This window comes from Oculina patagonica, chromosome 4 (genome assembly GCF_052425735.1).
Source record: "Oculina patagonica isolate OP01 chromosome 4, crgOcupat, whole genome shotgun sequence".
Lineage (NCBI taxonomy): Eukaryota > Metazoa > Cnidaria > Anthozoa > Scleractinia > Oculinidae > Oculina > Oculina patagonica.
In genome coordinates this window covers 21,558,565-21,583,540 of record NC_135761.1, presented here as the reverse complement: position 1 = coordinate 21,583,540, position 24,976 = coordinate 21,558,565, and the positions used below count along the sequence as shown (strand labels likewise).

At 40.9% G+C, this 24,976-nt stretch overlaps 1 protein-coding gene across 2 annotated transcripts; it reads left to right on the top strand.

Moving 5' to 3' along the window:
• The first annotated feature begins 5,482 nt into the window (after nt 1-5,482).
• Nucleotides 5,483-21,625, top strand: LOC144651641 (uncharacterized). Of its 2 annotated transcripts, none has more exons than XM_078511586.1 (3): nt 5,483-5,520; nt 14,917-16,244; nt 17,233-21,625. In XM_078511586.1, exons 2-3 carry the CDS (start codon nt 15,023-15,025, stop codon nt 20,508-20,510), a joined length of 4,500 nt encoding a protein of 1,499 aa, XP_078367712.1. In that variant the 5' UTR covers nt 5,483-5,520; nt 14,917-15,022; the 3' UTR covers nt 20,511-21,625. The 2 variants fall into 2 exon arrangements, with proteins under 2 accessions (XP_078367712.1, XP_078367711.1); XM_078511585.1 differs by having other exon boundaries at nt 17,224-21,625.
• The last annotated feature ends 3,351 nt before the right edge of the window (nt 21,626-24,976 follow it).

The following is a 24,976-nucleotide window of genomic DNA, read 5'->3' as shown; positions in this document are numbered from 1 at the left end:
GGCTTGTTAAGCACGGACTTGTAGAACGCGGACTTGTAAAACAAGCGCTTGTAAATCGGATAAAACTAAACGGTTTAGCGAGCGAAACAATTTGTGTTTGAAGCTCTTGTGTGTTTCTTCGACGGCATATTTCTAGCTTTTTTGAGCACTCTATGGTCTGTTTTAGCGTGGAGATGTTTTTGCAGTATAGCACATGTTCGTTCTGCAAACCCCTACTAAAACAACGGGATTGATGCTATGAGTTGTGTGCATATGTTTCTTTCTTTCCACTACTTGACGTCTGTTGAGTGCAGTCGTTTGTATTGCTCGCACGAGGTAGAACGGGGCCCGTCCAGAAATCAACAGTCAATCGTAAATAAAGGTGACGGGCCTACACGACTCCTACGTTCGTCACATTAGAATATTTGCCGTTAAATGTTTAAATTCGGTCTTTCGACCTTATTTGCTTCTGACTTCTTTCTGAGGGTACTGTTTTAATTTGGGGGCAGTATGTGGTAAATAAAGGTGACGGGCCCACACGACTCCTACGTTCGTGACATTAGAACATTTGCCGTTATATGTTCAAATTCGGTCTTTCGACCTTATTTGCTTCTGACTTCTTTCTGAGGTTACTGTTTTTTTGAGACATTATGTATTGAAGAGCGCCGTAAGATGATTGTGGCCAAGGAATTCGAAGTGTCTAGAGGCGTTTTACAAGTCCGCGTTTTACTAGTCCGCGTTTTACTAGTCCAGTCCAGTCCAGTCTACAAGTTAAAGACACATCAAGACCACCCCACTGTGAATTGCCATAGCACAGACAAAATTATAGTCAATATCTTATGTGTTTTTAAGAGAATTACATAAGAACCAAGGCATGTCTTGTCTTGCCTTACATTGACATGCAATAATTTGGAAATACTAAGCTCGTAACAGTTTAAGACAGAATCCATCAGGAATTTGAGTAACATTAATTTTAGTTACGCAAAAATTGAGCACCAGAATAATTTAAATCCTTGTGTTCTTTCATACCTTGTTAAAGGCTTGACATGTGATAACACCAACATAACACCAACAACAGTTCTTTATCAGTGGGGATTGAAGAAAAAAATGGAAACATCATCACACAGTTGACCCCCATGCAAAAACACTCCAGGATGTCACGGGACTGTTTGGTGTCCGTCTGCCAATTTCTAACTTCAAATTCCAATGTTAAATTCACATTAAATTTTCAATATTTCTTAAATGTCTAAATTTTACTAATTCTTTTAAAAAAACGATCACCTGCCAAACATCCCCAAAAATCACTCAAAAAATTACAAAATACCGCAATACATAGATACATGGGATGAGTGAAGTTTCCTTGGATTCCTTGAAACACCAACAAGATATTTCCGTTTAAGGTGGCTGATAATGGGTTTCAGTATTTCCCAGTCCTTATACTTTGGTTCAGGACTAAAAGCCTTCACCAATTGCTATTACAGTAATGGTATGAAACAAATGTTCAATCATTCATCAACAAGTTGTGATCATTTTCTTGACAATAGTAGTTCCCCGGTAAACAGTTGTAGTACTGTCCCATCAAAGTGCAATGCCTGGAAAATACCGAAAAGCACACGACCTTCAGGTGAAACCGCACCTTACAGTATTACCAATACACTGCACTTTGCTAAGTCTTAAAACTTTACATTGTCTAGTCGTCTACTTCAATCGTTTATTTGTATTGTAGGAGATACATTTATAAATTGAAACCATCATGTCATTAAGTAATAATGCAATCTCGACAACGTTCTAGATATTATATTATGCACACTAATACAGCTCATGCAAGCCCTGTGACTTACACAAACACAGTCGGACTGAGTGCTACTTAAGTAACTGCTTCGTGGTTTCTGCTGTACTGAACCCTGCCTTTCAAGGCAAAGCGCTCGATTTTAAGCTTCTCAAGCTTCTCAATGTTCTTGTTTATTCTAAATTGCACTCGAAATCATGTGATTACTGGTACTAATTGGGCGACAAAATACCAACATGATAACTCTGATTGGTTGACAAGTTACACAAGCTTGGTAAAAAACATCAGAAAATTTGCTGGCAAAAAGAAACGTTTTGTTTAAATTATAGCTTTAATTTGAATTGTGCGTTTTTGATAAGTTAAACCTAGTTATAACGGAATTCATTTGGATAAAATTACATAACAGTTCAGTTGGTTAACTTAGTTATTTTATACATAGTTCTATATTGTAATTTTATTCTGGTTTATATCGTATTTTTAGATTTTTAATGTGTGGGCCACAAGTTTCTAAGTGAATGTTCACTTTTATGTGTTACCCTCTTTAAATAAATAATTTTTTCTTCTTCTTCTTTAATGCAGTTGTCGTGTTGGCTCAGAGTAGGATTAACAGTTTAGATTTAGAAGAAGGGCAAAGTATTTAATTAAACAAGTTCAATAAAATATCAGTGACGAAGGAGCAGTTTTTTTGCGATTGTATAAACTTGTTTAAACACCACCGCCATGAATTATTCGCAAAGATCATCAATCTCTTTCTTTCCCATCTTTTTCGCTCCACTGTCACTTAAGCTCAATTAACGTGACCCCAAACCCTCGCTCTTTTTAACTTGTATACAAAGTATGTCGTTCAGCAGCGCAATTATTTCGGATCATCCGGTTAGCCTAAATAATTTGTCATAACTTTTCATGATGTAGAAAACTTCAGATGAGATAGAGCGAGGAATATTTACGAATATTTTCTTGCTTGCTTTCTTTACGTCTTTCATTACAATCGTTTTGTTTAGGGAGAAATGAAATGTTCAGATCATTTTTAACATGAGAAAAAAAAAACATGAATGCAGTGTTCTTAAAAATTTCTATAACACGTAACTTAACTAAATCGTCCCCAGGTCTTTCCAGTGCGTACGTACGTAGGGTCGGGCAGTCATGTGATAAGCAATTTTTTTGGCTCGATTATTTTACCAAATTTTTATCGGTTTGGGGCTAATATGATTAGGGATGAGATGACTTTCCATACCAGGCTCTCAAAACAAAATTAAATTACGGAAGAAGACCTTATAAAATGAAATATCGCATACTTTGTTGACTGTGTTTATCAGAATAAGCATGCTTCCAAGTGCACCTGTCAAAAGGGCGGTTCATAGTAACCCGCACTAAGGTGGGGACAGGTTGAAACGGATTTGGTCTTTAATAGACTTACTTTAGTCGGATCGACGTAAGATTTGTACTCCAGTTCTTGCTTATTAATGAAATCATATTACCATGACAACTTTAATCAGTGATCTAGTTTACATCACGGTATTTATTAAAAGAAATGCCCATGTTTAGCATTGCTGTGCTAATGAAGGACACTAAATAAACGGTAGCCCATTTCACGGTTTATTTATTTTTTTCCATTTGCATTAGTATTAAGTACTAAATGATCCGCAACGTGGATGTAAGGTAATTTCGGGCAATTTAAACTGCCTCGCAACACGTTAAATTTTATTGTTATAGAAATTAGAAAAGGTTACCGTGAAAAGGGCTATTGTAGAGCCACCGTCTGTTTGCTAACGGAGCATGCTTACCTCTGCATTGTATAATAAATTCCCAAACAAATGCCAGGATTCCCATGTAATTTACCTACAATTTCTGACGTCTATTTAACAATTAGATTATGAGCTCGAGATTTCTATCGTGTGATATACCTACGTGACATACCTAAACCGCGCGTCGAAGGACTTTGAGAAAGTCTAAGATAGTGAGTAGCGTAGCCAATCAGAGAACAGCATTCGTGATAGAACGCAAGTAGATATAATACTAGTAGTAATCAGCGATTAGGGGAATGCGTTCGAGTAAGGCTTGAAAGGAGGGGTAGTTTTTGGTGTTGACTGAGATTTCCCCTTTTTCTTGTACAATTTGTTGGTGATGGGACAAAAGAGGAAGGTGAAATGTTTGTAAGAATAATTTAACAACATTGATGGCGAATAAACTCCTGTAAACTGTGAACAATAACTTTTTACTGTAAAAATGTTCAGAGTTACAGAACATAAACTATTTCTTGTAATTGCTACAAAAAATTTCTATTAAGTGAGGAGCTTGGGAAATTATGTTTCAGTAGTTTTTTAAGTCTACTTCTGTATTTCTTTCTTCTAAGCAATTTAGTACCTCTACGAACAGAAATTCGAGATGGTTCTCTGTCTCGTTTCCTGTTGCTTTTTGCTTTTTCACAGCCTGAGATTTCTCAGCAAAAGAATGCTTCCGGTGCCGCATTTACTCGACTGAACAATGGTTCGGTTGTATTCTATCGCTTCATCTGACTGAACAATGGTTCGGTTGTATTCGATCACTTCATCTGCTCTGATGTCGTCTACACCGTGCAAATGTTTAACGCAAATGCGAGTCTCATCACTCGATAACGCCGTGTTCTGATCACAAGTAAATATCAAGTGGCTCAACAGCCGCCGATCTACATAACTCGGAAAGTTTGTTATTTGATCACAAGCCATGATCAAGTGGCACAATGGCCGCTGAGCTATACAACTCAGAACATTTGCTATTTGAGGACAAGCAACGGTCAGTTTTGGTCGCAGTTCAGCGACTAAAGACGACAGAAGAGGCGATTCTTGTACGAGAACGAAAGTAAACAGTTTACTAAGTACACAATCTAGCGACCAAACGAAATGTTCTAGCGAATTCGTGAAGCACGCGTGCAGAACAGCGACCAAAGACGACAAAAGGGACGATTCAATGCAAAAACGAGACTAAAATATCGTCGCATCAGTTTCCCAGCCGAGACTTGCCCCTGCAAAAATCAAACGGGGCGGCCAATTTGGAGTCCATACACCTGCGCGCGCATTACGGCTCGATTCATTCCGCATAACAGTGCACAGGCCTACCAACTCAAAAGACACAGGACGCAAAACAGAATTAGGCTTGCGCTCTCCTTCGTCGAACGCAACTAATACCAGATGGACAGGCTATTCCCTCGGATAGACAGATAAATGTTATCTGGCAGAAACTCCTATCTTCCCACCACCCCTACTCCTTTCCTCCTCCCTCGCGCGCCCATTACAGCAAACTCGCGCGGAAATTTACTCTTGCACTGTTCGTGCCATAAGGATATTTACCTGGGGATGTGAGTATTTGTCAGTGGCCAGGGCTCATTTTTACTAGGAAAGATGATGATCCTAGCACTAGCATCATCCTCCTTTCATATAAAATGGAATGATCCTAGTGCTAGGATCATCCGAGCGCCATTTGTTTTCAGCTTTCCGTTTACATATGAAGGGTCGGCATTTAGCCCTAACGCTAGGATCATCCCTCATCTCAGATAGGATGAACCCAGCGCTAGGATCATTCCATTTTACATGGAAAGAGGATGATCCTAGTGCTAGGATCATACTCTTTCCATGTAAATAAGACCTTAAAAAAGAGAACAGAATTTCCTTCTTCGCCCGCCGGGGTCTGGGGATGACTTCGTCAGAGGATTCTAGTCACGCGACGATCACGATCACACACAATTTGCTGAAGGGAGGAAGCTCCAAAATGCATTGGTAAGTAAAGCACGATAAGTCTATTTTTTTTTATCTCTTTTCTTTGGAATGCTGCTTCCTAATTAAAGCTTATTCATTTACAATTATACAACATTATTAAAGACGCTAGATGAGCCAGAACGTACGTGTTGAAATAGACTAAATTTACTCCGGGGCAGTACTGTACCTATTTAGGTTTCGCTGAATAATTTCCGTTGTTCTGTTTATTTTGTTCGCTTATTCTTTGATGAACAAGAGTTATCATATTAAACATGAGAAAATAAATACATTCAATACAGAACGGCTTTTTAAACCAGGCACTCCGGAATCTTTACGAATCGCCTGTTCTTCGCTTTGCATCCGACTGCTCAATAATATTTCCCAAATATCAAATGTTTACATATGTTTCAGTGTGAAAGTCAATTGTAGTACTATTACCCATTCTGCGATTTTTAAAAAACACTAAAGGAAGTTCAAGCAACTTTATTTTGCAGGGCTTGTGTTCCTGAAACTCACAGATTTCTCACAGTAATTTCCCGTCAATATGTCGAGTTTCTCTTCCGCTTTCACTTTCATTCGGGGAAATCCCTCTCACGCTCGAAGTTTCCAGAACGTAATGGAACCATCAATCACGAAGAGCAAAGTAAATCGCAATAAAACAAGAACTTCTTGAACGTTTTAAACGCGCTTCCGAAAAAATTACCGCAATTGTGCTCATTTAAACACAATAAAAAACGTTACGCGATTTCATAGCACCGCAATAATATTGTTCAATATAAATTTTCACGCGAGTCACATAATCCGAGGCTTACGTTGTTGCCGTTCAGATTTCTGATAAATCAAAGACTGGCGTCGTTTCAACAGTTCAAGATTATTAGAAATTGTATAGTTAACTCTAAACAAGCTAAATAAAGACCAAAATATGTTCGTAAAGTTTCCATTGGTAAGAGATTTATTGATTGCGTGACCCAGAGATAGTTTCGTGAATGACGTAAGGTTTGTATTTACAAACATAGCTTGAAGATGTCAAAACAATTACGGTTTTACAATGTGAATATTCTTTACTCGCCCTGATTCAAACACGTGAATGCCACAAAAATGTACATTTCACGCTATAAAATAGAGCGCAGAAATATGAAATAGGTGAATGATTTTCGTATTGGTTTCAATGACGCTTTATTGCTCTCGTCCCTAGCTGATGGGTACACGCTAATGAATATATACTTAGGACTAAAATCTTAAATGTCGAAATTACAACTTAACATTGCAAACTAATTGAACCAATCATCGTGTTCTACTTTAGGACTAAGAGTTCATTGTTCATTCATGATTTGACAGTTCAATAACAATAACAGTTCGATATGACAATCCTCCCTTTCTTTAGTATAGTCGTTCGGATTATATAATAAAGTGATCATCAGTATGCGAATATCATAAAGGTATATCATACATATTACTTTCGGATGTAGTCTTCCAAGTAGCTTGGGGGTCTTCTGTCTCGTCCTGATGTTCGCACGGGGATGTTGGGTGGTTCAGGAGGTGGATTGTCTGGAACTGGCCTCGCAACCGGTGGGGTGTCTGCATTGACTGGGTTCCCTGTGTTTGGTGTTCCACGCGTTGTTTCAAACTCTTCTTCATCAGGCTGTGGTGCTGATGATAGGTTTGGATCTTCTCGGTATCGCTTAACGTGAGAGGAGTTGCGACGATAAGTGTTCCCCTTAACATCTCGCATTACGATTTGACATCCGTTGACTTGGATTATCTTCAAGGGCTCTGGGTTGTAGGTGCTAGTATACTTATTTTTGTGTTTCTGTTGTAGTAGTACTAGATCTCCAGGTTTGAGATCTCTGGTCATTGCTCTTCTTTTGGAATCAGCATACTCTTTTGCACGTTGTTTAGCATTGTGGTCTGTTTCTCTGACCTTGCTGTCATCCTCTTGGTCCTGACCTATCCTTGGTAGTTTGGTTCGCAGCTCGCGGTGCATGAGGAGTTGTGCTGGTGTTGCTTTAGTTGTCTGGTGAGGTGTTGACCTGTAATTTCGTAACATGGTTGGCAGTGTTTTCCTCCAATCTTTGTTAGAAGCATTTGCGGTTAAGATGTGCTTCAGGAGGCCTTGGTTGAAACGTTCGACTTGGCCATTGGCTTGTGGCCAATATTCGGTTACGGTTTTCAGTTCTACACCCCATGTCTTCAGTGTAGAGCGGAACTCGTGTGAGGTGAAGTATGAAGCGTTGTCGGACTTGATTTGATATGGATAACCATGTGTGGCAAACACTTCATCGAGCCAGGCTAAGATGTTGGCGGATGTTACTGACTTTAGGATTTTCACCTCTGGCCATCTTGAGTAATAATCAGTGAGGACTACTACCAATTCTCCTGTGGGAAATGGTCCACACACATCAATAGCCAGGTGTGTCCAGGGCTTTTCAGGAAGCTCAGTCGGACAAACTGGTTCTGGTCGTTCAGGCCGGCTGGTAACTTGACAAGGGTGACATGACTTGACGTGCTGTTCGATTTGAAGGTCCATCTGGGGCCACCACAGTTTTGAACGGATGCGTTGTTTACATTTTGTCATGCCTGCATGATCTTCATGAGCCAAGGTGATTGCTTTTTGCCTGAGTTTGCTTGGAAGTACAATGCGGGTTCCCCGAAGAAGAATATTCTGGTCGGTGATGCAGAGTTCTTCTGATATGTGTTTGTATTGTGAAGGGAGTTTGTGAGGCTCGTTCTTCTGAAGGTTGTCTCTGATCTGCGTCAGTTCTTCATCTTCCATGGATGCTTGCTGGATTTCTTCAACTGTCATGGCTCGTGGTGTTAGCTGCTCGGCTAGATAGTGAACATATCTATCGGCGCATGCTTCCGTGTTGCTCCGTGGTAACTTTGTGGGTAAGCGGGACAATGGGTCAGCCAGGTTGTCTTTTCCTGGACGGTAGACTACCTTGAAATCATACTCTTGAAGTCGCAGAACCCATCTTTCTACTCTGGCGGGGTTGGATTTGCCTTGAAAACTGATCTTTGGCTTGAAGATGTGTTCAAGTGGGCGATGGTCGGTTTCTAACTCGAAGCTTCTTCCATACAGATATTGGTGGAAGTGTTCGCAGCCAAATACAATTGCGAGAGATTCTTTCTCGAGTTGTGCGTATTTCATCTCAACTTCTGTGAGTGAGCGGCTGCCATAGGCGATTGGACGGTATGTGGAATCTGCTTGCTGCTGTAGCAATACTGCTCCTAACGCCCAAGGTGATGCATCCACTACAAGTCGAGTAGGTGCGGTGAGGCTGTAGTGTGCCAATACCTGTGGACTTGCTAGAGCTTGCTTGAGCTTTGTGAAGCTTTCGTCTTGTTCTTTTCCCCAATGAAAGGAACTTGTGGTCTTGGTCAATTGGCGTAGAGGGTACGTGACAGTGCTGTAATCGGGTACATATCTGGAACAATAATTTGTCAGCCCGAGGAACGAACGTACTTCTGATGCACATTTTGGCCTGGGGGCGTTGTTTACTGCTTCAATCTTGTTGTTGTCCGGTCGGATTCCTTGACCAGAAACAATGTGGCCAAAGACGTTGATTTCACGCACTCCAAAGGAACATTTGGGGAGTTTCAGCGTGATGCCGTTGTTTTGGAGAGTTCCAAGGAGCTGGTCTAGTTGTTTGATGTGCTCGTCCATGTTTTTGGACCATAGCCATATGTTGTCGGATATATTCTCACAGTTCGGAACATCTCTAATAATTTGGTTTATGACTTCGTGGAAGTACTCTCCCGAAGGGCAGGCTCCCATGATTAGACGTGTGAAGCGATGTGGCCCGTCATCTGGGGTCTGGAAGGCTGTAATGTAGCGTGACTCTTCAGACAGCGTGACTTGTAAATATCCCTGCGATAAATCGACTTCAGAGAAAATTGTCGCGCCCTCCATTTTCTGCAGAATCTCATCCACTGTTGGTATTTGTACTCGGCGTCGTGTGAGTGCTTGATTTGGGACGCGCATGTCGAGTACAAGACGAACATCTCCACCTTTCTTGGGTATGGCGATAAGCGGTGAAAGCCAAGGCGTTGATCCTTCGACCTTCTCAATAATGCCTTGTTTTCGCATTTCTTCTAGTTTGCTGTTTACCGCTGTTTTCATGCTGTGAGGGATTCGATAGGGTCGTTGGGCTACTGGTTTGATGGATGGGTCAATGTCTAGTGTTACTTGTATATTCTTGATGTTGCCCATTCCTTCGAACATTTGTTTGTGTTTGTAAAGAATTTGCGTTATCTCCGGATTTGCGTGTTCGAGGGTGTTGGCGTTGATTTTGACATCCAATAACTCCAAGGCTGTACATGTTTTGTAGCTCAATAAACACGTGCTGTTTGTCTTTGTCACGAGAAACTTGTCGGTTTTTGTAATGGTGTCTGATTTAATCTCGGCGGTGAATTGTCCTAACAGTTCAATCGGCTTGTCTGCTCCATATGGGAAAACACGGTATGGAGAAGTTTCCAACTTGATGTCTGGATTTTGCTGCTGGATTTTGTTGAAAATCGAGTTGTTTAGCAGGTTAACAGATGATCCTGTATCGAGAATTACTTTGACGGGAATATTCGCGATTCGTGTGACTGTTTCCGGTTGTTTGCTTGACGCGTTAATTGAATAAACGAATTCATCATCTGTGTCGCTGAGATAATCAGGTTTCTCCGCTTGGCTGATTTCACGAACATTCTGGCGTCTTGGAGGTTGTGTTGGATTTGATAGGCAGCATTTGGCAAAGTGACCAGTTTTGGAACATGCACTGCATTTCATTCTGCTGGCTGGGCATGAATCTCTTCCTCCATCGTGTGGAAATGGTCCTCCGCAATACATGCATTTCCGAGGTTGTTGTTTGTTTTCTTTCTTTATCTGGGTCTGGTCCGGCTTACGCTGTTGTTTTTGGCGTTGACGTGGTTTCCTGCGCTGCTTGTCTCTTTGTTGGCGATCGGTGTAATTTACTGTTTCATTTTCACGACTGTTTTCGATGCGTTTGGAGTCGAGGTCTGATTTTTCCAAGGAATATCCATAATCCAAAAGAGCTTTAAGATCCATGGATTCGCGAAGAGCTTTTCGACGAATTCTGGAATCCGAGGTATGATGGATAATCTGTGTTTTGATCTCCGCGTCTTGGTTGGGAAATTCGCAAAGAATGGCTTTCTCTTTTAGACGGCGGTGGAAGTTTTGCAGTGATTCTCCTGGTTCTTGCTTTATTTGCCGAAAGTCGTAAATATCCATGTCTTTGTTTCGGACTGGGTCAAAATGAGCGGTGAGGCGGGCAATGGCTGTTGCATAGTCGGTGCCTGTTTCGGATAGCGTGTCAAAGATGTCGTTTGTGGCCTCGCCGACATACGTGAGGAGTAGTCCCCTGCGGACTGTAGGATCGAACTCACGCAAACTGATGAGCAGGTTTTCGAAGCGCCTTGTCCATTTTCGCCAGCGAAGACCTATGCTTGCTCGGTCGCTGTGTGGATCGAACGGGGCAAATGGCGGTAGGCCGCTGCGAGGAACATTTGCGTTGGTACTCGTGCTTGCGGTACTTGAAGTTGCGCCTTGTGAAGGCTGTGTTCCAGTTGCGGCTTGTGAAGGCTGTGTTCCCGGAGTTGGCGGGGTTTCTTCGTTATCGCTCATTGCTGTTTTGTAAGCTTAGGGTTTTGAGAGGAGAGTTGCTTGCTCTACGCTTGAAAAGGTTTCCAGGTTTTCCTCGTCGCCACTTTCGTATTGGTTTCAATGACGCTTTATTGCTCTCGTCCCTAGCTGATGGGTACACGCTAATGAATATATACTTAGGACTAAAATCTTAAATGTCGAAATTACAACTTAACATTCCAACCTAATTGAATCAATCATCGTGTTCTACTTTAGGACTAAGAGTTCATTGTTCATTCATGATTTGACAGTTCAATAACAATAACAGTTCGATATGACAATGATTTAGTAGCACAGCTCCTGTCAAGTAAAATGTTTGTAAAAACTTCAGTAGGTCAATGATTGATATGTGTGATTCCGAAGCACGGCCTAAGAGTTGGCCGAGTGGGAATATGGGTCTGGTCACTGACACGACAGCAGAGCAAGAACCAGGCAGTGCGGTTAATTTAAACAAATACATACAACTCATTTTCAAGTGTTGACGAGGTATATCAAACACAAAAGATATTCAGTTTTTTCAACATTTACAAACACAGAGAGGAAATGTAATTTCTGTTGTAACAAGCGATAATGTTAAGGGACCGGTCACAAAGTACAGGGGAGGGGTAGGGGGTGGGCTATGAATAATTAGAGGTGCCCAGGCCACTATTTTTCAACATGTCAAAAAGGGTGGGTCAGGAAAATATAATGCACTGCATCAGGGGTGAGTCATTCCTCGCGAAGCGAGGCCGAAGGCCGAGCGTAGCGGGGTGTATAATTTTATCCCTCAAAGGGCTTAGGCGGGATGAAATCTCGTGTGGAGTTTACGATCATATATATATATATATATATATATATTTGTGAGCTTGGTGTCTGGCGGAAATGACGTCACGCGGCCGCGCGCTGGTGGCCTAATGGTGTGAGGCGTCGAACTTGAAATCAGATCTTCTGGACTGAGGGCGGGGGTTCGAATCCGGCTAGGGTTTTTTTTTCTTTTTCTTTTTTTCTTTTTTTTTGTGGGTTCGAATACTGAGCCTTTCATTTTTATCGTTTTTCTTTTCGGATTAAAATAACACTGATTTCCACATAATACTCCCTCATTCCGCCTATTCAGGCTATAAACCTTTCATCGCCATCAGGGGCGCGCGGACGGAGGGTTCGAATCCTCCTGCCGTTCGTTCTTCTTCTTTTAATGCAGTCAAATAAATGTCCGAAATGCGACTATCCAATAATTTGTCGATGATTTTGAAAATAGCCTGCGATTCCCAACGCTTTATACCTCTTTACGAACCAGAAAGAGCCGCCATCTTCAAAGCGGAGTAGACCCTGGGAACGAGGGTGTCGCGGCCATGCCCGTTACTAGGCAACAAAAACAAATCACCGGTTAAAATAATCCACTCCTTATTTACTTTGCTTCGTACTAAACTTCATTAACTCAAAACCACCAACTATTAGTGTCCCTTTAAAATGTAGAGACTACATCTGCAACAGTACAAAAATTTTACCAGAATTCCCTTAAATAACATTTCAGGGAATCTAACACCGAAATGTTTCAAACTTTTGACCTCGCCGGAAAATTTATTGGTATATTTCCCCTATGTACCTTGTACCTATCTACATTACTGATTTTGGTTTTGGGGGGGGGGGGGAGAAAGGGGGGGGGGGGGTTTGCCAAGAGGTTTTTCGAATAAAAACCTCGAATAAAACCTCAAATTATCTTTTTCAAAATTCTGCCCAACTGCAATCAACGTTTACAAGCGTCGTTTGTTTGCTTGTTGTCATCCGTGCACGTGCTCCTGCTTGGGCTGTCATCATTACCCAATCGTCGTTTACTTGCGTCATCATTGACCAATCACCGTACGTCGGCATTTTACAACTCCCGATACCTACTTGCGGGCTTTCAGCTTGTCGGCATTTTACAACTTCCGAGACTATTTGCGGGCAAAAATTGATGAAATCGAGATTTTTGCCAGTATATACTATATATATACTCTATATTCGCGCGGATTACAAGGATGCCTCCTCGGGTTTTGGCCTCTGGGCCAAAACCCTGCGGGGGCAATAAATATGATGCGTCTATTAGAGAGAGGCGTTTAATGCACTTTAACTGAAACAACGTCAACAAAACAAATAAGACACGAAGTTTGCTCCAGGAGTAAACAGAAAACAGAGTTTGTGACTAGGAGTCTAATCTAATCTACGCTAATGCAAAGCCTGGAGATGTTGTTGACAGTTGGATATTGATGTTTTCATCGACATCGCGGTCAACCATGTTCATCGTTGGCCTCTTCGATGTTAGAAACTAAATAAATTGCGTGATTTTACTCTATGGAGCGTTACCTTGGTTTTTGAAGCGATCCTTGGAGGGGGCGTCTATTAGACACGGGGCGTTTATTAGCGGGGGGGGGGGGGGGTGTAAGGGACCATTCATTATTTATGCCAAGGGGTGGGCCGGCTAGAATAGGGGGTGGGTCATGATAAATACAGGACACTCGGATTGTTGCTTTCTGATAGTTCATACTTTACAGTTTAAAGCTAATGCAGAAAATAGTCAAGGTATCATGAAAATGATGTCTCAATATGACATCCAGATCGAGTTCGGCGAGGTAATGGTTTAGCTAGTACCAGATTTTCCTTTGCATTGTTTTCCTCAGCCTAGTTTTCGCTCTCTGAGTACTCTGCACTACTGTAATGCGCAAAAACGTTTTCCTTTGCTATCTTCACCAGAATCACTAGATTCATTGTCTGATAACATTTCTGGGTCTTGCCTAGGGACTGTGTGTAGAGTGCTTCTTTTTGTTTGTTAGACATGTGCAATGGCCCGTCAGACTTTATCATCTCCCTTGCCTTTCAACAGAAGATTAATTAAAAGTGAGTTAGATACTTTTACAGCTCTTGGATTTTTAGTTTCTGGAATTCACCAGTGCGACAAGGAGTGTCACAGTTGTATTTTTCGAAACTTTTCTGTTGTCTCTGCTGCCATTTTTCAATCTGTCCTTTTTGTGAAGATTCTTTGTCCTCTGCAGTAATTAAGATGAAGCATTCTTTTTCCATGATGAATTTTTTAAAAAACAATAAATATATTTTTGTTCTCATTGATTGCAAGTGATTGGTAAATAAATATTTTTAGTATAAACTAAAACAGTGGATAGCGTTGTTGGCACCCTCTGATTGGCTACTCAAACTCGGGATATCCTTTGCTATTCACCTCCGAGCAACTTGCACGGGAAAATTGTAATCGTTGACAGGAATAAATGTGTTTCTGTGTTTTTTTGCAGGTGGGGCTATCTATTTTTCACATTACAAGTAGAGGGGTCATGACCTTTCTTCTTTTCCTTGAAGGGGGTCAACGACTTTCGTTTTGCTTGATGATGGATCTTGCCAGCCCACCCCCTGGCATAAATAATTAATGGTCCCTAATACAAACTTTTCACCTCAGGGGTAGCGTTTATTAGATACGAGGCATTTACTTAGGGTAGGCGTTTATTAAATGATTTCGGTATACTTACATAATTAATGACCTCTCCATAAATTCATCGTGGTTACAATTTTCTTTGTTTAATCGTTTTCCTTAATCATTTAAATTTATTTTATTTTATAGCGCAAATAACAAATATAACTTTACTACAGAAATATTTCTAACACACTACTTATACTACTTACAACAATCCTTCCAAATTACACTCAAAATCACGTGATCGCCAAATCCAATATCAAAGGTCACCCTATTCCAGCATCACTTTGTAGTTTGCCACTGTAGTAAATTTTGAAAAACACTGTTTCCTTTGCAGATGGTGTGACGTTTGGTCCCACTAGACTATTTTGAAAACGACTACATGGATTTTAACGTGCTACTAATATCATTGAAGGATCCTGCAGACATTTGAATGCCTGACAATGAAATTTTCTCTTGAACAACTGAACTTTTTCAAGTTTTCTACTGTTGTTATAGATGAGTTCCCAGACGTCTTGCGTAAAGCCTTTGTCTTCATGTGGGACACCCGTGTCGCTACCACACCTGGCGTCCCAAAATGGGACGACTCTGTAACAGTTCTAAACATGTTCCTTACAAAAGAGGGTGGTGTCAAGAAAGTACCAACTCTGAATAAATCTTTTAAGGAATGGGACTGTACAGCTTTATTCAAAGCCACCCTCTTTGCTCAAACCTTTGCCATGCCAGACGGGACTGGAGGTGTTAGCACGTTGGACAAGCTGTATGTGAGACCACGTGGTTTATCAACCGGGACATTTCACCACTCAGTTATCAGCCCCACTGGCAACACAGCTGAGACGTATGCCTTGGCGTTGGATCAGCTTCGCTTGCTACGAAATACGCTTTGCCACCAAAGCAGCACCCAAAAGATCGACAGGGTTACCTTTGATCATTACATAGTGTTGTCAAAGGATGCCTTTACTGCACTTGGACAAGACACCACGAGGATTGATGACATTGGAAAGCTGGGCGAAGAAGACTTTCCCACAGCAAGGCTACAGCAAGTGGAGGACGAGTTGAAGAGGGAAAAATATGCTGCCATAAAATTTAAACAGATCGACGATCATCTTGTTAACATCGACTCACAAGTGGAAGATGTCGGGTCTGACGTGAAAGATGTCAAAAGTGACGTAACAGGTGTAAAGACACAAGTGGAAGAAGTCGGGTCTGACGTGAAAGATGTGAAAAGTGATGTAACAGATGTGAAGACACAAGTAGAAGATGTCGGGTCTGACGTGAAAGATGTGAAAAGTGACGTAACAGATATGAAGACACAAGTGGAAGATGTCGGGTCAGACGTGAAAGATGTGAAAAGTGACGTAACAGATGTGAAGACACAAGTGGAAGATGTCGGGTCTGACGTGAAAGATGTCGGGTCAGACGTGAAAGATGTGAAAAGTGACGTAACAGATGTGAAGACACAAGTGGAAGATGTCGGGTCAGACGTGAAAGATGTGAAAAGTGACGTAACAGATGTGAAGACACAAGTGGAAGATGTCGGGTCAGACGTGAAAGATGTGAAAAGTGACGTAACAGATGTGAAGACACAAATGAAAGATTTCGGGTCAGTAGTGAAGGAATTAAAGGAAGACATAAAGAGAGCAATGCAAGAGGAAAACTTAAAAGGTAAGCTTTAACTTGTAGTGTGGGTGGGAGGCGCAGTGGCCTAATGGTTAGTGTGCTGGACTCCGGATAGAGCGGTCTGGGTTCAAGCCCTGGCTGGGGCTCTGTGTTGTGTTCTTGGGCAAGACACTTTACTCTCATAGTGCATCTCTCCACCCAGTTGTTGAGTTGAATGCCAAGAGTAACCCTGTGATGGACCGCAGGTGACCAACTGAGCGTACTATAAGAGTTTGTATGGATTTAAAATTGTTTAAAAGTTTCAAGCCTTATTGATGCTTTCCAAAGGAAAGATAAGATATTTTTAATGTATTTTCGAATCCATATAAACGCTTATTAAGATGTTCAATTTCAAATCCATACAAACTCTTATAGTACGCTTTGATCATCTGTGGATGGACTAAAATCCCATCCACAGGGTAGTAAAAATACTCCTTGTTACTTCATGCTACTGAAACCGGGATAAGCTCCAGCCTGATCATGGGCCACTAGGCTCAAACGCAGACCTTACTTTGCCCTTACCTTTTAATTTGTAGTCTGAGAGAAGTTGTCTTGTGTATGTGTGCTCCATGTCTCATAAATCAGCCAATGGATTATGCTATCACAAATACAATGCTCGCTCTCTGATTCTATCGAATTTGATGGTTGGTGAGGGAGCGTCGCAGTCCAGTGTAGAATGCTGTCAGTGTGATGTGTCGTTATCAAAGTGTTTATAGCCTGCGATCAAGGCTCCCGAGTGGAGCTGGGTGTGAAATAAATCGGCCAGCGAAGCGAGCCAAGATTGCCGAGCGAAGCGAGCTGAACGTGGCCTCGCCACGCCCCGTTCTCCCCCACAGGCCCCGCTCGGCTCGCTTCGCTTAAAAAAAGTTTTTGTTTTTTCACCCCACTCGGGAGCGTGTTCACAGGCTAAGTGTTTAAGAATCGTTAGGTCGGAAGAGAACTGTCGGTCATATGGCATCATTTAACCTATTTGCTTTTACTTAAGGTCCGACAGTTCCCATCTCCTGCATACCAGAGAAAATACCGCACTTTGTCGGTCGCCAGGAAGAGTGCCTAGCAGTCTTAAATCATTTAACAAGAGGAGATACTCGACTGGTTGATGTCTGGGGTCCACCGGGATTTGGAAAGACGTCAGTGGCTGTTAAAGTGGCCCATCACTTGAAAGAGATGAAGATTCCAGTCTACTTCACATCCCTTCGCGGAATGAAAAGTAAAGAAGATCTAGTGTCAAAGCTTTTAAGTATATTTACAGACGCTAAACAGGCGTTTTATGTCTCACCCTCTCATTGGCTCATCCAAAGTTTACAACAACTGAAGAATTCGTTTGTCCTAATTTTGGATAATGCTGACGACTTACTGGAATCTGGAGATTCCAAAGTGAAAGAAGACGTGCTCGGATTTACGAAAGAGATTCTTGACCAATGCAGTCAAATCAAGCTTCTTCTCACAACTCGTGAATCTCTAGACTATCTCAGCCATAGGCTTTCCATCCATCAAGAAAGAGTTGGTTTGTTGGATGGAGTATCCTCTGTCAGCTTAGTGAAGTCCCAATTGCCAGATGTCTCAGCCGATGACTGCAGATCCATAGCAATGGTATGTGGACAAGTTCCTTTAGCAATGCGATTGATGTGTAGCATCATGATGGAAGAAAATGTTTCACTTACTGAGCTCTTTGAAGAACTAGAGATTTCACCTCTTGTTGAGGTTTTGGACAATGAAAGTTTTTCCGATGATGCTCGACTGAAGACCATAATCAACAAATCATTTGAAAGACTTACTTCCCACGAGAGAGATGCGTTTGTGTCACTGGCTGTTTTTCCTAGCAGCTTCGGAGTGGAGGAGGCTACGGCTGTTTTGGATTTGAAGACAGCCCGACTAACTAAGAAAGTGATCGGATCGCTGAAACGAAAATCTTTAATAGATTGTAGTGAAGATGTTGAATCCTTCACAATTCATTCACTTTTGCGATCCTTCATTGACGAAAGAAGAATGGCTAACCAGACAATTCAAACCACGTTTCATGCAGCACAACTTCGTTTCTACGACTATCAGATCACTAGTTTTGGTGAGGCTAATGAAAAATTTCTAACAGGTTATTCTAGTGATGCATTACAAGTTTTTATTGGTCAGCGGGAGAGTATCCTGCTGTCCCTTGTAAATGGAGCAAAGGATGACGCCCTCTACCCCAAAGTTGCAGAAGTATTGTCGAGAGCCGAGTTATTCTTTTATTCTGTACTATCCGATGAAAAGGAGTTATTCGACAGGGTTTACTGTACCGCAGTACAAGAAGCAAAGAAAAGGCAACGTCGTCACGATGAATGCAACTTGCTTGCCGCTAAGTCGTTTGGCTCCTTGAGTTGGTTAAACGTAAACCGTCCAAGTTGGGACGAGTCCTTGATAGCTGGTATTCGTGATTCTACTGATAGCTGTCTAGCGAAGCGTTTATGCTATTTCGGCATTCACCAGCTGCAATGTGGAAAACTGGACTGCGGCATATCGTCTCTAAGAACTTCTGTAGATCGTCTGAATGGTATTAATTGCGACGAAAAAGTTCTTAAGGTACTTACCTGTCATGCACTTGCAGTCTGTTACAGAAAGAAAGGTGACAAGGAAAACGCATCTAAGTTTGAAACTTTCTGCGGCAACGAGTGTAAGTCTACATCATTGAGTCCTGTGGTTCGCAGCGTTTTCTTACAAGACAGCTCTTCAGCTGATGAACCGACAGATTTGGCCAGTATTGTCGAGCAAGATGTTTTCTTTTTTCTAGTTATGGCTAAAACATTAACTGCGCTTTACACTGCGCTGGAGTTTGGAAAGGAGGCGAAAACTGAACTATCTTTAATGACCCGTCATTTTGTTGGGCTGTACAAAGTTTTTCTGCCATTATCGGGCAAAGGAATGCTCCATGTTTCGATACTACAGGCTTGTTCCTTTGTGCTATATAGTTTGAGCTGTTTCAAGGAAGCAGCGGAAGGCTTTCAAATAATAACAGACAAACTTGAAAATACACCAGGAAACTGGCCTGGCAAATCCACAGCTCTGGCTTACTTATTTCGCGGCTTAGCTCTGAAAGAACTGAAGGACCATGAGGTAGCTTTCTATTGTTTAAAGAAAGCTTTAAACATTAGAAGGCGACTTTTACAAGAAAACAAGGACGCAACACACGGCAACAAGATGATCGGAGAGACTATCGACTCACTTAAGCACTGTTTGGAAATGCAAGAAAATCTCAATGGCGGTACTTTTGGTCACACTAACGATTTCAAAGTCATCTGCGAAGAAATTAGAAGCGATCTAAAGGCAATGGAAAAGATTTGTGGCGTGAACCTCGCTAAAATTGCAACAAATTACAACCAGCTTGGTTGTTGCTATTCGCTTCTGGATGACACCAGTGGAGCGCTTGAGTCATATCACCAGGCTCTAAAGATACTGGAAGAGCACGTGGTCGATTCCGAAGACAAAGCAACATGTCTACTGAATATAGGAGCTGTGTATTTAAAAATGAATCGAAACAGTGAGGCTGGGAAGGCATTCCAAAGTGCTTTGAATCGGAGGAAATCGTTGGAGATTGAAGATCACGCGGATACCGCTTTTATTTACCATAGCCTTGGGAAGAACCATCTTGCGCAGGGTGAGTTGAGTGAAGCTCTTAATGCACATCGACAGGGCTTACAGCTTACAAAGAAACATTTAGGTGATCACCCCCTTACAGCCCAAAGCTTCAAACACACAGGAAATGTGTATCTTATGATGGGCGAGTATCAGGCTGCTAGGAACGATGTTCAGAACGCTGCCGATATATTGACAACATTGCTCGGTGACCATAAAGATACCGCCTCTGCGTTCCAACTCCTAAGTACAGTGAACCTTGAAATGGGGAACCACAAGGAAGCTCTTGATGCTTGTCGTCAAGCTAGGAACATAAGATCGAAGGTATTAGGAGAACATGTGAAAACAGCTGCAAGCCTTCACAATTTTGGAGTCATATGTTTTAAGATGCGTAATTTTAAAAGAGCTGTCAGATCCTTTCGAAGGGCGTCAGCGGTGAGTTCAAAACTTCTTGGTGACCACTTAAACACAGCACTGAGCTACCACTGCCTTGGTGAAGCGCAGATGTCTATGGGTGAGTTCAGCGGTGCCATGGAATCTTTGAGGAAAGCTTTGAGTATCCGAGAAAAAGAAAAGCATTCAGACGCCGCTGTAACTTTAGAGCTGCTTGAGCAAGCCTATATAGGCCAGTTGGTTAAATCCGAATTAGCGTCTCAGAAATAGACCTCATTTGCTTAGGAGGTTTGTTGCTGCATTTTTAGACCATTTATAATGATATTGTTGAGAACTCTTGTTTTTTTTAAACTTTCAAGAGTGATTTCTGGATAGACAAAACCGGAACAATTCTGTAACTAAGAATATCACTTGGCTTGAAATAGCAAAACAAGTAACTAACGGACGTCTGTTCAAAAACGCACAGTGAGAATACCTGCAGAAAGATCGTGTGAACACTGCTTTAACTTAACAGTTATCTATTTCTCAACTGTTACTCGGAAGACTACTTGAGTATGATGTATCCGAGGCAGCCACGAGTCTAGGGTCGTAACCATGCAGGTATATTTTTTCATCGCTGATACCAAATTTTAGCTCTAAATTGTGATTCCTGATCCCCAAAATGTGGCAATATTTGATCACTGATTCCATTCTGATCTCATCTGATTGGCTGATCCAGATCCCGTGACATACCATGACTTGATCCCGCTCCCGAAGGCTGTGATCCCTGATCCCATATACCTGGTTACGACCCCAGGGTCGCAACCAGGTATATTTTTTCATCGCTGTTACCAAATTTTAGCTCTAAATTTTAATTCCTGATCTCCAAAATGTGGCAACATTTGATCCCCGATTCCACTCTGATCCCATCTGATTGGCTGATCTAGATCCCATGACATACTATGACTTGATCCCGATCCCGAGGCTGTGATCCCTGATCCCATATATCTGGTTACGACCCTAAATTATGTATCTGAGTGCTTCTGGGCCTTGAACCGCTTTTATATTAAACTGTTTAAAGGGGTGTTTCTTTGAAACCTGTGGTTCTGATGTCTCAAACCGAATACAACTAAAGCGCTAAACGTGCGTAAGCCCTGTCAAGTGTGAATGGTTTTGCCTCTAATTGGGCGACAAACGACCAGCATGATTACTCTGCTTGACAAGTTACACGAACTTGGTAAAAAATACTGTTTGTTTATGAAAACAACATCAGAAAATTTTCTGGCAAAAAGAAAAGTTTTGTTCAAATTATAATTTTAATTTGAATTGTGCGTTTTTGATAAGTTAAACTTAGTTATTACGGAATTACTTTTGATAAAATTACATATCAGTTAGTCAGTTGGTTATTTGACCTTATGCAAAATTGGTTGTCATTCATTTCTTTTGTTTGGTCAAGTTTCTGAAAATGCTGATGGCGACACTTGAAAATATAGGGAATAATATGCTAAACTGAGAGGTTTCAGTGTCTTTAGTTCAAAAGGCTGCAGATTTGTGACTCGTTTAATTTTAAGAGATTTGTATGGAAAAAACCACCATGGCCTGCCTAGCCTCATTTTCATGTTTTTGGCCGTATAATCGTCCCTGTAACTTCCCATTAGATAAAACTATAGCCTCGAAACTTCATACACTGATTTACTTTGACTTGATCTTTAAGTTAAAGAAATGTAATTTTGTTGACAAATAATTCTTCTAGGAGCCGAGAATTAACGGCAGCCATATTTGCATTGGGGTTTTATTCTGGTTTAAAAATTGGTTTTGTTAACGTATATAGAGGATATTACATGGCTGCGCGGAGATATGAAATTTATCTTCGAGTGTTCAAATATCGGTTTTGAACACGAGAAGATAAATTTCATATCTCCAAGCAACCATGTAATATTCTGTTTATTATATAGACCAACTAATTACGATGTTTTTGGCGATTTTCCGAAGATTTCCGAGGATTTTCCGAAGATTTCCGAAGATTTTCAAAATGTTGTCTGAAGGTCGTACGAATGTTTCCGAACATTTTCCGAAAATTTCCGAAGATTTCCGAAGCTAACCGAAGATTGCCGAGGAAGATCCGAAGATGTTCCGACTTAATATCGATAAACTTTGGCTCATTGAGCTATGAAACGTGGCAAACTGCGAGATGATTGGTCAAAAATGATATCCACACATGTGTGGATATCATTGATATCCACACATGTGTAGATTCCATTTTTCTCGATTTGCTACCACTCGCTAAAGCACTGCATTCTATATAATAAAATACAGTTGAACCCCGGTACGCGGTAACACGAACTCTGAAGGGAAACAAAAAACAGCTCGAGTTAATGGGGTTTTCGAGTTAACCGAGTAAAAATGACTGAAAAGTGGGTCCAATTGAAATAGAAGTTAGTTCGAGTTAGCGGGGTTGTTCGAGTTATCCGAGTTCAAGTTTCCAGGGTTCTACTGTATTGTATCAAGTTTATAAGTGAATTTTCACTTTTATGTGCTACCCTCTTTAAATAAAGAATTTTCTTCTTCTTCTTTAGTGCAGTTGTCGTGTTGGCTCAGAGTAGAATTAACAGTTTAAATTTTGAAGGAGCAGTTTTTTGCGATTGTATAAACTTGTTCCAATCACCACGGACATGAATTATTCGCAAAAATCATCAATTTCTTTTTTTCCATCCGTTTCGCTTTGACAGTTTTTTTATCCTTCGCTCCCCTGTTACTTTAAAATAATTAACGTTGTAGTCTTGGTCAGCCGCAGGAACATTAAAAAAAAAAATGTAATCCCCTTAGGATCCTATGGGTTGAACCCTCGCTGTAATATATTCAACTTCTCAACTATTTCGGATCATACGGTTAGTCAAAATAATTTGTCATAACTTTTCATGATGAAGAAAACTTAAGATGAGATAGAGCGAGGAATATTTACGATATGTAATATTTATTTTCTTTTTTTACTATCGTTTTGTTTAGGGCGAATTGAATTGTTCAGATCATTTTTAACAATAAAAGAAATATGAATTCAGTGTTCTTAAAAATTGCTACGACAAGTAAATAAACTAAATTGCGCAAATACTCGTGTTAGACTCCGAATCACCGGCAACTCGTCCCCAGGTCTTTGCAATGCGTACGTATGTAGGGTCGGGCAGTCATGTGATAAGCAATTTTTTTCGGCTCGATTATTTTCCCAGAATCTCTTTGGTGTGGGATTAATATGGAGAGGGTTGAGATGACTTTCCATACCAGCATAGTTAGGCACTCAAAACAAAATTAAATTACGGAAGAAAACCTTATAAAATGAAATATGGCATACCTTGTCGACTGTGTTTTATCAGAATTGTACCCACCAACTTTTAATAATGGTGTTAGTCAAACTAGCTACCCATTAATATGTCGGGGACTTTAATTGAGAGTGTGCAATAAGCATGCTTCCAAGTGCACCTGTAAAAAGGGCGGTTCATAGTAACCCACACTAAGGCGGGGACAGGTTCAATCGGATTTGGTCTTTAATAGACTTACTTTAGTCGGATCGACGTAAGATTTACACCAGTTCTTGCTTATTAATGAAATCAATATTGCCATGACAACCGAAATCAGTAAAATATAATTTTTACGCGATCCAGATTGCATCACAGTATTAAAAGAAATTCCCGTGTTAAGCATTGTTGTGCTAATAAAGGACACTAAATAAACGGTAGCCCATTTCACGGTTTATTTTTTTATCCATTTGCATTAGTGGCCCGGGGGGGGTACTCTAAAAAGTTTTATACGGGGAGGCTCCGCCCCAAGTTCTAACCCCTTTCCCTTTTATATACCATTTTTGACAGAAATTGTACCCCTTTCGTATACCTTTAACTGAAAAAGGTACCCCTTTCATATACCTAAGAGAGATGGCGTGTACTTAAAATATGACGTTTTCTTGTCATTTTTATGTAGCGCTTAATAAATTAAAATAATACAGCCATAAATTGCGTCTGTTCGAAATATTTTAATAAAAGGCCCTTTTAAATAGCCAAATGACAGATTTCCATACCCTTTCATATACTTAAACTCGTGAAATCCCTACCCTTTTATTAGCCTGAATTTCAGACATCCCTCTGTGCTCGCCTGCTTGCCAGAAAGGACGTCTGAACACATTTGAGCCTAATGCCGTCCGGTGACGTCACTACCCGAAAACCGGGTAGTGATTTTGATTGGTTGATTTGAAAATTATTTGCATAATTATGTGAAATTATGACTAAATTTTACCGCGCGAGGATTGTAATTTGAAAACGTTTGGAAAGAGTTCGAAGGAGTTCACCTTCCCAGAAATGAATTTATTAGTCATTTACCTTGAGTTTATTACTTTATTAGTTCTACCTACGGATGAAGAATAGTAATGGCAATCGGTAGGTTTTAAGTTGGCGGCATTCGTCGCTTCGACATGCAGTGTTTTGCCAAATTTATATGTCATCTTGTTTTGTCAACAAAGCCGCTCGACGCTTATGTCCTGCAGCCTCGATGAGCCAGTGATTTCTGAAGTCAGTGCCCATGGTTAAGTAGGATATTTTTGTATTGAATTCCGTTTCTTGATGCCTCGGTAACCGTCTAAATTGATTCATTTAAATACTCACGAGTGTGTTGTATTTGTCCGTTGCGTTACATATTATATTTTGATCGCTAGATAAAGCAAATCAGTTCAGATTAAATCGGTTCCGTAAAAGAATATAGCCTGCAGTCGATTA

Coding starts and splice junctions, on each gene's coding strand:
- LOC144651641 (XM_078511585.1), top strand. CDS start 15,023: ATGAAATTTTCTCTTGAACAACTGAACTTTTTCAAGTTTTCTACTGTT. Junction 16,245..17,223: donor GCAAGAGGAAAACTTAAAAG/GTAAGCTTTAAC, acceptor CTTTTACTTAAG/GTCCGACAGTTCCCATCTCC.